The sequence below is a fragment of the Ctenocephalides felis genome, unplaced genomic scaffold (assembly GCF_003426905.1).
Source record: "Ctenocephalides felis isolate EL2017-DRISC unplaced genomic scaffold, ASM342690v1 CF-g0.4_SCAFFOLD_02081, whole genome shotgun sequence".
NCBI lineage: Eukaryota > Metazoa > Arthropoda > Insecta > Siphonaptera > Pulicidae > Ctenocephalides > Ctenocephalides felis.
Genome location: NW_020538235.1, coordinates 2,501 through 15,459, shown reverse-complemented (window position 1 = coordinate 15,459; position 12,959 = coordinate 2,501). Strand labels below are relative to the sequence as shown.

Below are 12,959 nucleotides of genomic sequence, written 5' to 3'. Positions count from 1 at the left end.
GCATATATGCTGTTAGATCAAATAAAAAATCATCCATCTATTATATATCCTGTCAACTAAATATCGAGAGATTGTTTCATAAACGCAAAATAATTGCTAAACCATTAAATTTTTTGTAGCCTCTGAAATATTCTATAATCGAAGTAATGAACACATGACAACAATTGACCCTCGTCAAAGCACCTTATAAAAACCAGTATAGGGATCGCTTCAGCCTTTTTGGCCATTTTTCTAAGTGGCATCTATCGACCAAAGAGGTTTCCAACGAGTATAATTCTACGCTTTGGAAAAAAAAATCACACGAGATAAATCTAGCTATTACGGTAGTTGTATCATGACATTTCACGATTTAGATAAAAAAAATCATTTACAATATGGGCGGCGGTACGTATCATGGCGCAAGATTCATTAATTCTCTTTCCACAAATTGCAAAGATTTTTATGCATAATTTTTTAGAAATACTGCATAACATCTAAATAATATTCTTTATTTACCATCAGAACAATCTGAAACGATTTCTGAGTGCACAACATCACCATAATCAGACAAAATCACCAAGATGACTTCAACTTTTGACTGACTTTGATGTGATCAAAGTTAAACTCTTGGTTGGCTCATCTGGGCAGCGCCATTTAGCTGTCTGTTGAATGGCTTTGACGTCAAATTGAATTACTCACATTTGATAACATTTTATGATGCGCTTCAGTCCAAATTCAATTCTAAACATGCCTTCAGCCACCTTTTTCGGGTAAATTTTTGAAGAAAGTTTTTGATTGTTCGATCCGTGAAACGTGCCGATGGGGTAATGATTTGTTAGATACGATAAGAGTCAAGAACTAACTTAGGTTCAAGTACAATTTCCTTGACTTGGCGACGTTTTCATCCATTGAAGACATTGATGGACGATCAGATATTCCACGACTCTTCGACCATCTTCCAATGCTATCAATGTGCCAGAAATCACACATTTATTACCATGGACTCATAACTCCAGAACCTGATCCATAATAGTTTGAAGCATAGTGTAAATATCAAAATATAGTCAAAAAATAGTATCATAGGTAAAATTACATTTTTTTTAAATTCACAAATAGAAAAATAATCAAAATAAACAGTAAAGTCGATCTGTGTCGAAAATCAGATATTTCTGGACAATTCGCAAAGAAAATACTGCTGGATATAGCAGATGCCAATTGGCACGTGACTTATGAAATCATTCTTAAATAAAACGTCATTTAATAATTTTTAATCACTTAAATTTAATGATTCAATTTTTTTATTAATGTAAATAAAAATCAATAGTTATTGTAATAAAATCAATGGTATTGAACCGTTGATAAGATTAAAAGCCACAGCAAAGCGTGGCGAGTTGGCGAGTATGCTAATACCTATGTACACTACCTATATATATGAGTGTTTAAGGGTGTAATGATCAAGACTCGTGTGGATTGGGTCGTGAGTTTGATCCGCCTCTGGACACTCCAAATCACAACAAACGGACATCGTGCAGTAGCGATGTTCATTTTCACTTGAAAATATAGATAAAAAATATGTTTTCAAATGAAAATAGTCCATTTTGGGCACTGCGATGCGAAATGAAAATGGGAAACCTATCACACTATACTTCCCTGAATCGAGTTGGAGTTTAATTTAGCTCACGGAGCTGCCCTAGGGCAGTACTACCCATTATATACATATATGCACATTAATCATATTTTACATTTTTTCCCCATAACAGGAGGTGAATTAATTGATGCATACATTTCGGCGGGCAAAGTGAAGTAGAGAAGTTAATAAAGGGACAGTTTGGAGTGTTGATGTACTGCAATGGTCATGGTCAGAAAATAAATCGCGCAGAATACTTAAGATGGAAATATCGTGATCATAATCAAGTAATATGTGATAATTTCTAAATAAGATTGAAGTTAAATTCAGATATAGAGCCCATTTTATAAATTTAGTTGTGAAAATAGTATGGATTTAAAGTTTGCTTCAATCGTACTACTTGCTATATAAAATACGTAGCATATTTGCATGCATTAATTATAAGATTGCCGTTTTTTCCACAATAAAAGCTCTAAGTTACTCATAATTAATTTCATAAATAGTAAATCGAATCACCTGAAGGTTTTAGGTGTTGCACCGCCCAGCAACTAATTAGCTAGTAGTTTACTTGTTACTAGATCGCTTCACTAGTTAGTTTAGCTAATGAAGGAATATAATCAGCAAAGTTGTGGTTCTTCTTTACCGAAAACTTTTTCCTGTTCAGTTGATTCTTTTTAATTCTGTCCTTGATTTTTATTTTTGTACTAATTGTAATGATTATATATATATATATATATATATATTATATATATATTACATCCATACGTTTCGGCTATAATCCTAGCCTTCACTCAGGGGAAAGATTTAATGCTAATCTTTGTGTTAAATCATGAAATGTATGTTTGTTTTTATTGATGCTATCCCCGATTCTTAGACTTGTTAATTATATGTCAACATATATATATATATATATATATATATATATATATATATAATAAAATATAATATATTGATAAAGATGGCTATGCTTATTGATCAGGTAGCGGTACCGATTGAATCTTCTCTATCTCCTCACGATCCCCTGAGCAAGTGGCAAGATCACAAAGCTTGTTGGCAAATGCGTTATCGTGGGTTTTGGGTGAAAGTATGCTTCATGTTCTCATCATATGTGATACCAGATTACATACAAAATTAGCAAGAACACTATTAAGATGCTTTCCAAACTTAGCCTTAGATGTGGTCGAAGGAGAAGAATATCTTGGTAAATAGTTAGGAAATATGTGAATAACATGAAGTTTTTTTATATGTATATATGTATGTATGTTATGTAGAGCTTCAAACACAAAAATCCAAAATTAATTAAAAACAAAAGAGTTTTTTAAACAACCATTTTCTTATTTATTTACTGCGACGTTTAGGAACTAGGCACGTTCCATTTTCAGGACATCTGTCAAGAAACAAGATCTTGGATTTTTTTAATTATTAAATTTAAAAAAAAAAAAAAAAACATTTTATTAATTAAAAAACTATCATCTGCTTTTTTTAAACATATTGTTTGCTTAAATCTTATCAAGATCATGTTTTTTGACATATGTCCTGAAGATGGAACTTGACCTCAATTGTATAACAACATTCTTACCTCTTATCGAAATATACTTACAAAAGTATTTCTTTCGTATCATGTCTTTAAACAAAAGTCTGTTATTCAATCAATTTGTAACTGCCATTTACACTTTGCATGTCTACTTTATGTCCTTTCTATTATGCCCCTCATGTCTAATGCACCTTCCACAGAAACACCTTTTTCCAAAGGTAGTACACAGCATATTTTCTGGAGTGGAACTTGCTCCACTGTATATACATCAGGTGTACACTCCTCCTGCGCTCACTTTTCCAGTGTAATTATCCGTTACTGCCGGATCACTTTCTCCATTGCATAAGCTCCATTCTTATACTTCCAGAACACTTTTCACCGTGTACGCGGTCACTCGATTAATCAGTAGTCGTACAGTGCTGACAACAATAATTTTGCACGTGGCTTCTCACACTTGAGGCACGACCCATTTCCATATTTTGGTTTAGAGCACTTGAACGCATTTACCCTATACTGCCAAATGTAACATTCCACAAAACTCACGCTTTGTGCTTTGATCTCAAAATTTCTACTGGCTGTACTTCCTTCAGCTGGGCTGCACAATCTTCATGTTCGTAACATTTAACAGAACTTGCACATTGTGGTTCATATCTAACTATTCATAGCTTACAAATTGCTGCTCGATATACTCTTACTCTTATCGTTGTTGGCTGTTTTGATTAAGTTAATCAAATCTGCCAGTGAAAGCGACACCATGCTTTCAATACTTACTCCAAGATCCATCATATAAAATCTTCAAATTTCTCAATAAACTCAAATTTTACACAACAATCTGGTAACTATTAAACCGCCTAATTAATAAGTACACTCACAATTATTGAAATCGCCCATTTCAATAATCACCACTTGCATTAATCATTGTCTCTGAACCTGTCAATAGACATCTCAAGTCAGATTCTAATAATCCTAGCAGTGAAATCTGGTATATCTTGGTATTTTTGGTTAAAACCCACTGATAACTGTTAACCACCTGTTAATTATAATTAAAAACACATTTGAACGTACATTTCATATCTTTGTAATTCAGCATCAACATTATGTGCACTATGCATATAAAATTACTATAAACATATAATAATAATATATACATTCTATAATATATTTTGCAAACAGTTTTTATAAAAAAATATTTTTTATAAATATACTTTAATAATCTTTTTGTAAAATGTTAAAATTATACAATTAATAATTTCTACAGGAGCCAGTGCATTACATTTAGCGATTGCATACAGTAACAATGAACTAGTGCAAGACTTACTTGAAGCAGGAGCTAATGTTAACCAGCGCGCAATAGGTAAATAGTTTTATTATAATTTTATTATATAAATTATGATATAATTATTCAGTTATGTTTGAAAATTTATATATATATACAGGGTGGCTGATATGTATTGCAACCAATTCAGACCGCTATCATTTCTAAACCGCTCATCACACATATGACAGATTTATTCCAGAGATTGTTCATTTAGTTGTTTACAAGCGTACAAAAGCATTTTGATCTATTGCATTCATCAAAAAGTTATTCGTGATGGAAGTCAAGCGTGATAGTGCGATTGCTTCATATTTGGCTGGAAAACTTAAGTGGCTATCTTTAGAGCCCTCCAGCATTAAAATGCGAACAATATTTTATTTCTCGTACCATATCTCGTAACCGTGATACACTCAGTGTTGCACCGCGTCCAAAAAGTGGACGAAAAAACACCAGAAATGATCAAAAAAGTTTAGGCATAAATCAATCGAAATTCGTGTCGCAGTGGTAAAAAAATGGCTCGTGAGCTGAACACATCGAAAAAACGGATGCAACACATATTGAAAAATAAACTTGGACTAAAGCCATTGTAGTTCCAAAAAGTGCAAGAGCTCATCGATGCACAAAAAAAAGTTAGACGGGAAGGAGCGCAGGGGTTGCTTCGCTTGCACGGAAGTGGCTAGTTACCGAATTTGGTTTCCTCAGATGGGAAGTCATTCCAAATCGAGCAGTTTGTGAACAAACAAAATGATAGGGTTTACTTGCCAACAATGTCAGCTAAAAATTTAACCCTTCGATTGGCCACCAGAATTTAAGCGCCGCCGACGGTAATGGCGTGAACCACCCCGTAACGGCCGACGATGACATTCCGCTCTTATTCATCGACCGTCGGATCAAAATAACTGCCGAAATTATCGGGAAAATGTCTTAAAGGCAGTATTGAAGTCCTGGGTAGACAAAAATTTCGGTTGCAGACCATGGACAATCCAACAGGACTCAGCTCCATCAAACTCAGCAAGCGTCTACCGAAAGTGGCTTAAAAAGAGGTTTTTCGCTCTCTTTCCATCGCACAATAGCCACCAAAATCTCTGGATCTAAATTCGTTGGACTTTTGTGCCTTGGACATTTTGGAGTAAGTAGTTCGCACTAAAAATACCAATGTGACGATCATCCTAAGAAGGCGCTTCGCCGGGAATGGGCTAAAAACCCCAGAGCCATTTGCGTGCAGCGTGTTATGGTTTTTCTGCCGTTTGAAGGCCATAATTCGTGCCAAAGGTGGCCAATTAGAACAAATCTTAACCGATTCTAAAATTTGAAGTCATTTCCGACATTTTTGCATTTGTACAATGAAATTTAAATGAAAATGACAAGTTATAGCGCTTTACTTTGTTGCATTACAAATCAGCCAACTGTATATATATATATTAGGGTGTCTTAACAAGGACATTTTCGAATTTCTTTGCTCCCGGGGCGAAATTGCTTCCAAATAAAAAAAAAATGATTCTCTGAAAGTTTTAGCTCTTTTTATAATACATTTAGATAGAGCGCACAATAAAAATTACTTGTATCTGTTGTTACTAATATGTGCTCAAGAAATGGTCAATCTATAAATTCGTGCGCCATCTGTGATCATTCAAATCGTATGATACATAAGAATATTTATAAACCACATAACATGCACATAACCTCTTATTAAATACATGTGAGCTGTTCTATAAATCTATTCATCATGGCATCAAGAATAATTTTGCAGCAAAATATTTATTTAATTGGTGACGATATTTTGCTGCAAAATTATTCTTGATGCCATGATGAATAGACTTATAGAACAGCTCACATGTATTTAATAAGAGGTTATGTGCATGTTATGTGGTTTATAAATATTCTTATGTATCATACGATTTGAATGATCACAGATGGCGCACGAATTTATAGATTGACATTTCTTGAGCACATATTAGTAACAAACAGATGCAAGTAATTTTTATTGTGCGCTCTATCTAAATGTTTATAAAAGAGCTAAAACTTTCAGAGAATCATTTTTTTTTGATTTGGAAGCAATTTCGCCCCTGGGAGCAAAGAAATTCGAAAATGTCCTTGTTAAGGACCACCCTAATATATATATATATATATATATATATATATATACATATATTATACATACTTTACTTTACTCTAGGAAGCTTTTTCCTGCCGCGTGACCAACAGCAAATACGCCGGTGCAAATACACCGACTACGAAGGACTGGCATATTTAGGTGAATACCCTCTTGCATGGGCCGCTTGTTGCGCCAATGAGAGCGTTTACAACATGCTCCTTGATAATGGTGCTGATCCTGATTTATGCGATACTTTTGGAAACACAGTATTGCATATGGTGGTTGTCTGTGACAAATTGGTTGGTATATTTGAATTATGGATTTTCGGAACAAATACGATTTTTTTTTTGTTTGAGACGATTTTGGCAAGCATCAAAGTTTTCATACCATTATTGCAGTTATTCAATACACGAAACAATAACATTACATAACATTCATTTCATATAACATTCATTATATAAAACGAGCATTACCCGCAGCCTGATGTCAAGCCGTAGTAACATCGGTTTTTACTTGAAAATGTGGATAACATTCTATTTCCATGCAGATATAGTACTTACACAGTCTTGCTGCCATATTCCATTCAGAAAAGCAATTGTGGGTTTGTCTTCACCTTTTATTTACGGTCTACTTTCTCATTACAAATCCTTTTCTTAACTCTCTAAATCTTCTTATAATAAGTAGAATTGAGCGTTTGCATCTGAAAAGTAACTGTAAATGCGCTTTTGTTACTTTTGAACATAATTTATAGAAAAAGAACAAGAATAAGTAGCTTGTGATAGATCTTATGAGTAAAGCCCTACGGGAAGTTAAAAATACATATAATGAATAAAAGGCAGCAAATATATCAAATTCTATATTTCTGATGGCAGAGGCCTCTTCTTTATTTTTACACGAAATTTTCTATTATATAGGAATGATTTTAGGGTTTTGAAGTAAGAAGAAAATGTTAAAAAGTTGTTGTATAAAAGTCCGGAATGCCACACCTTGTGGAACGCCTTGCTAACATCTAAAAATACAGGCACACGGTGTTCCTTTTTAGTTAAGGCTTCCAGGCTGTAAGACATAAGCCTGTTACACTGTTGTGTAGTGAAATGTTTCTTTCTAAAGCCGAACTGATGGTTCGGTAGCCAATTAGTATGAGGATAATTTTCGCGATATAGTTGTTTTTCCATTAGTTTAAAAAGAATTGGCAAAAGAATGATTGGTCGATGTGAAAGTGATGTGAGGGTCCTTGTTTGATTTTGCTTTCATAATAATTTTAGCTGTCTTTTAAGCGATAAGCCAAGAAATAAATTGTAATATAGAATTATAGATATTGGTTAAGAATAAAATGATTTCATGGGCAACTCTTTTAGCATTTCTCGCGTTATTTTGTCTAATCCGGGAGCAGACTTAATTTTTAAATTCTTAATTGCTTCAGAAACGTCATTGGGTGAAAAGTGTCTTATTGAGGATTGGATATTGACTGTAGTAGTTGTACTATTTCTAAATTTGGAGTAGTTTTTTAAGCACTGTAAGTAATTTGCAGGTGATCAGCAAATGCTTCCGCTTCATCTTTTGTACTCTTCGCCCATTTGAAGAATGGCTTGAAACGTCGAGAAAACATAAAATCAGCGAATCGGATTTTTGATGAAAACATAAACTTCACCTTCGGGAAGTTTAAAAATCTCTAAAAGCTTTACCTCTTAATATTAACATTTAGATAGTGCGCAAATCAACTAAAAATTTCTTATATTTATTATTAATATATGTGATTAAGTAAATTATTGCGCCATCCGTCATAGCAGATTTTTAGCACTTGTAATATATATACATATATTTATATCTGTTTGTGTGTGTATAATTTCCAGGACATGTTTGGGTATGCACTGCGACATCCTAAATTGCCTGCGAAAATGGTATGTTAAATTATGCTGGATTAACTCCTCTAACATTGGCTTGCACTTTGGGCCGTGCGGAAGTTTTTCGTGAAATGCTGGAATTATCAGCAAAGGAGTTTTGGAGATATAGTAATATAACCTGTTCCGCATATCCACTTAATGCTTTGGATACTTTACTGCCTGATGGAAGAACAAGTATGAACTCATCAATAACATATGCTTTTATATCGTTTTCTATGAATATAATATATATATATATATATATATACATATATATATATATATTTATATATATATATATATATATATATATATAAATATATTTAATTTGAGTTACGAAGTCGAGCGTTACATTAATAAAAATAGTATGAGAGTTTTTAGAAATTATTTAAAATCCATACGTTTCGGCTAGCATCTTAGCCTTCATTCAGTGGCAATCAATCTAACATTTTGTACCCTATATATATATATATATATATATATATCTTATATATAAAATTCTTCCGTAACAGGGTATGAATGGTTAATCCTCTTAAACTATTATTCGGATTTTCATAAATTCCTCGTGAAGATTGTTAAGGGAGTTTTCTAGGATTTTTTGATTCATAGAAATATAGTTAGACTGTAGAAAAAAATATAAAAAATCACAAAAAAACGCTTATCATTGTTTGACCATATTTAAGGCATAGTTTGACATTGAAAACAAATGAAGACTGTCATTTGCCAAATATTTCTATTCAATTATAGGCTAAGGCAATATTAAATATAATAAATTCATGATTATAAATGAGGAAAATGTAATGTCTACATTATTATTGCGGAAAAGCAGCTGAGATGTGCCAAAAATTAAAACTAGTGGGGTGTATGGCATCGTGCCTAAAGGCAAATGCTGGAACTTCCCGTACCGTAACGAAATGTTCGAGGAATTTTGAAAGTTTTCAAATAGATTATTATAAATAAATATTGTAACATTGTCTAATATTTATAAGAATTATATAAACTGAATTGCAAAGTTGAAATTATTTGTTTAAAGTATAATCATTAAAGTATAATTAATTTGTTTAAAGAACTATAGTCAGAATTAAAAATAAAATCTGAATTATTTTCGATATACAAAAAAAAATTTTTTTGAAAAAAAAATGTTGAAACAGAATTTTTTTTCCAAAATCAATTATTTTGTTAAGACAAGCCGAAAGTTCTTTGAAACATTTAAGTCAGACGTTTAGTTCTCTCAAAAACTGTTAGCACTCTAGAATTTGAATCCAGCGATCCGAGTTCAAAGCTCGGTGGACCTTAAATTGATACAGCTGGGGTTTAGTACCGTTTCTCTTTTACCATAGATACTTATGAAGGTACTATGATTGTTGTATAGAAAACAATTACTTACTTTCCTGTACTGACCGTAGATTCCATGGTGTAATGGTTAGCGCTCTGGACTTTGAATTCAGCGATTCGAGTTCAAATCTCGGTGAAACCTTGAATTGATACAGCTGGGGTTTGGTATCCTTTCTTTTTTACCTAAGATAGTTATGAAGGCACTGTAATTGTTATATAGAAAACAATTACTTACTTTCTTTGACTAACCGTTGGTTCCGTGGTGTAATGGTTAGCACTCTGAGCTTTGAATCCAGCGATCCGAGTTCAAATCTCGCTGGAACCTTGAATTGATACAGCTGGGCTTTGGTACCCTTTCATTTTTACCTAAGATAGTTATAAAGGCACTGTAATTGTTGTATAGAAAACAATTACTTACTTTCTTTGACTAACCGTTGGTTCCGTGGTGTAATGGTTAGCACTCTGGACTTTGAATCCAGCGATCCGAGTTCAAATCTCGGTGGAACCTTAAATTGATACAGCTGGGATGTGGTATCCTTTTTTAGCCAAGATAGTTATAAAGGCCTGTAATTGTTGTATAGAAAACAATAACTTACTTTCTCCGAATAACCGTCGGTCCATGGTGTAATGGTTAGCACTCTGGACTCTGAATCCAGCGATCTGAGTTCAAATCTCGGTGGTACCTTAAATTGTTACAGCTGGCATTTAGTAGCGTTTCTCTTTTACCATCGATAGTTATGAAGGTACTATGATTGTTGTATAAAAAAGAATTACTTACGTTCGTACACTGACCGTAGGTTCCACGGTGTAATGGTCAGCACTCTGGACTTTAAAACCAGCGATCCGAGTTCAAATCTCGGTGAAGCCTTAAATTGATACAGCTCGGATTTGGTACAGTTTTTGTTTACCTAAGGTAGTTATGAAGGCCTGTAATTGTTGTATAGAAAACTATTACCAACTTTCTTTCACTATCCGTCGGTTCCATGGTGTAATGGTTAGCACTCTGGGCTTTGAATCCAGCGATCCGAGTTCAAATCTCGCTGGAACCTTGAATTGATACAGCTGGGCTTTGGTACCCTTTCATTTTTACCTAAGATAGTTATAAAGGCACTGTAATTGTTGTATAGAAAACAATTACTTACTTTCTTTTCCTAACCGTCGGTTCTATGGTGTAATGGTTAGCACTCTGGACTCTGAATCCGGCGATCCGAGTTCAAATCTCGGTGGAACCTTGAATTGACACAGATGGGATTTAGTATCGTTTCTCTTTTACCATAGATACTTATGAAGGTACTATGATTGTTGTATAAAAAACAATTACTTACTTCCGTGTGCTGACCGTCGGTTCCATGGTGTAATGGTTAGCACTCTGGACTTTGAATCCAGCGATCCGAGTTCAAATCTCGGTGGAACCTTAAATTGATACAGCTGGGATGTGGTATCCTTTTTTAGCCAAGATAGTTATAAAGGCCTGTAATTGTTGTATAGAAAACAATAACTTACTTTCTCCGAATAACCGTCGGTCCATGGTGTAATGGTTAGCACTCTGGACTCTGAATCCAGCGATCCGAGTTCAAATCTCGGTGGTACCTTAAATTGTTACAGCTGGCATTTAGTAGCGTTTCTCTTTTACCATCGATAGTTATGAAGGTACTATTATTGTTGTATAAAAAAGAATTACTTACGTTCGTACACTGACCGTAGGTTCCATGGTGTAATGGTCAGCACTCTGGACTTTAAAACCAGCGATCCGAGTTCAGATCTCGGTGAAGCCTTAAATTGATACAGCTCGGATTTGGTACAGTTTTTGTTTACCTAAGGTAGTTATGAAGGCCTGTAATTCTTGTATAGAAAACCATTACCAAGTTTCTTTCACTAACCGTCGGTTCCATGGTGTAATGGTTAGCACTCTGGACTTTGAATCCAGCGATCCGAGTTCAAATCTCGGTGGAACCTTAAATTGTTACAGCTGGCATTTAGTATCGTTGCTCTTTTACCTTAGATGGTAACTGTCGGTTCCATGGTGTAATAATTAGCACTCTGGACTTTGAATCCAGTGATCCGAGTTCAAATCTCGGTGGAACCTTAAATTGATATAGCTGGGATTTAGTATCGTTTCTCTTTTACCATAGATAGTTATAGAGGTACTATGATTGTTGTATAAAAAACAATTACTTACCTTCCTTGACTAACCGTAGGTTCCATAGTGTAATGGTTAGCACTCTGGACTTCGAATCCAGCGTTCCGAGTTGCATTTTTTACCCAAGATAGTTATGAAGACCTGTAATTGTTGTATAGAAAACAATTACTTACTTTCGTGTACAGACCATAGGTTCCATGGTGTAATGGTTAGCACTCTGGACTTTGAAACCAGCGATCCGAGTTCAAATCTCGGTGAAGCCTTAAATTGATACAGCTGGGATTTGGTACCTTTTTTTTACCTAAGATAGTTATGAAGGCCTGTAATTGTTGTATAGAAAACAATAACTTACTTTCCCCGAATAACCGTCGGTTCCATGGTGTAATGGTTAGCACTCTGGACTTTGAATCCAGCGATCCGAGTTCAAATCTCGGTGGAACCTTAAATTGTTACAGCTGGGAGTTAGTATCGTTGCTCTCTTACCTTAGATAGTTATGAAGTGTTGTATAGAAAACAATTACTTACTTCCATGTACTGAACGTAGGTTCCATGGTGTAATGGTTAGCACTCTGGACTTCGAATCCAGCGTTCCGAGTTGCATTTTTTACCCAAGATAGTTATGAAGACCTGTAATTGTTGTATAGAAAACAATTACTTACTTTCTTTTGGTAACTGTCGGTTCCATGGTGTAATGGTTAGCACTCTGGACTTTGAATCCAGCGATCCGAGTTCAAATCTCGGTGGAACCTTAAATTGTTACAGCTGGGATTTAGTAGCGTTTCTCTTTTACCATCGATAGTTATGAAGGTACTATGATTGTTGTATAAAAAAAGAATTACTTACGTTCGTACACTGACCGTAGGTTCCATGGTGTAATGGTCAGCACTTTGGACTTTAAAACCAGCGATCCGAGTTCAAATCTCGGTGAAGCCTTAAATTGATACAGCTCGGATTTGGTACAGTTTTTGTTTACCTAAGGTAGTTATGAAGGCCTGTAATTGTTGTATAGAAACCATTACCAACTTTCTTTCACTAACCGTCGGTTCCATGG

The 12,959-nt window shown here is 34.4% G+C and overlaps 1 protein-coding gene and 12 non-coding genes across 13 annotated transcripts in view; all 13 read left to right on the top strand.

Moving 5' to 3' along the window:
• Positions 1–1,739: 1,739 nt before the first annotated feature.
• Positions 1,740–8,662, top strand: LOC113380376 (transient receptor potential cation channel subfamily V member 6-like; the record flags this gene model as incomplete). Its single annotated transcript, XM_026619655.1, is given in 8 exon segments — positions 1,740–1,760; positions 1,763–1,893; positions 2,586–2,676; positions 2,679–2,807; positions 4,399–4,494; positions 6,632–6,849; positions 8,404–8,443; positions 8,446–8,662. Coding segments are annotated over 8 exon segments (943 nt in total), but the record flags the coding sequence as incomplete, so codon positions are not given.
• Positions 8,663–10,204: 1,542 nt separating this feature from the next.
• On the top strand, positions 10,205–10,276 carry Trnaq-uug. Its single transcript has one exon. It is a non-coding gene; the product is annotated as a tRNA-Gln (tRNA).
• A 106-nt stretch (positions 10,277–10,382) lies between these two features.
• Trnaq-cug lies at positions 10,383–10,453 on the top strand. The gene has a single exon. It is a non-coding gene; the product is annotated as a tRNA-Gln (tRNA).
• A 292-nt stretch (positions 10,454–10,745) lies between these two features.
• Positions 10,746–10,817, top strand: Trnaq-uug. The gene has a single exon. It is a non-coding gene; the product is annotated as a tRNA-Gln (tRNA).
• Positions 10,818–10,928: 111 nt separating this feature from the next.
• On the top strand, positions 10,929–11,000 carry Trnaq-cug. The gene has a single exon. It is a non-coding gene; the product is annotated as a tRNA-Gln (tRNA).
• Positions 11,001–11,111: 111 nt separating this feature from the next.
• Positions 11,112–11,183, top strand: Trnaq-uug. The gene has a single exon. It is a non-coding gene; the product is annotated as a tRNA-Gln (tRNA).
• A 106-nt stretch (positions 11,184–11,289) lies between these two features.
• Positions 11,290–11,360, top strand: Trnaq-cug. The gene has a single exon. It is a non-coding gene; the product is annotated as a tRNA-Gln (tRNA).
• A 292-nt stretch (positions 11,361–11,652) lies between these two features.
• On the top strand, positions 11,653–11,724 carry Trnaq-uug. The gene has a single exon. It is a non-coding gene; the product is annotated as a tRNA-Gln (tRNA).
• A 58-nt stretch (positions 11,725–11,782) lies between these two features.
• Trnaq-uug lies at positions 11,783–11,854 on the top strand. The gene has a single exon. It is a non-coding gene; the product is annotated as a tRNA-Gln (tRNA).
• A 245-nt stretch (positions 11,855–12,099) lies between these two features.
• On the top strand, positions 12,100–12,171 carry Trnaq-uug. The gene has a single exon. It is a non-coding gene; the product is annotated as a tRNA-Gln (tRNA).
• A 107-nt stretch (positions 12,172–12,278) lies between these two features.
• On the top strand, positions 12,279–12,350 carry Trnaq-uug. The gene has a single exon. It is a non-coding gene; the product is annotated as a tRNA-Gln (tRNA).
• A 235-nt stretch (positions 12,351–12,585) lies between these two features.
• Trnaq-uug lies at positions 12,586–12,657 on the top strand. The gene has a single exon. It is a non-coding gene; the product is annotated as a tRNA-Gln (tRNA).
• Positions 12,658–12,949: 292 nt separating this feature from the next.
• Positions 12,950–12,959, top strand: part of Trnaq-uug — a 72-nt gene continuing 62 nt past the window's right edge. Inside the window, exon 1 of the tRNA in view lies at positions 12,950–12,959. This exon is cut by the window's right edge and continues 62 nt beyond it. This is a non-coding gene — a tRNA (tRNA-Gln).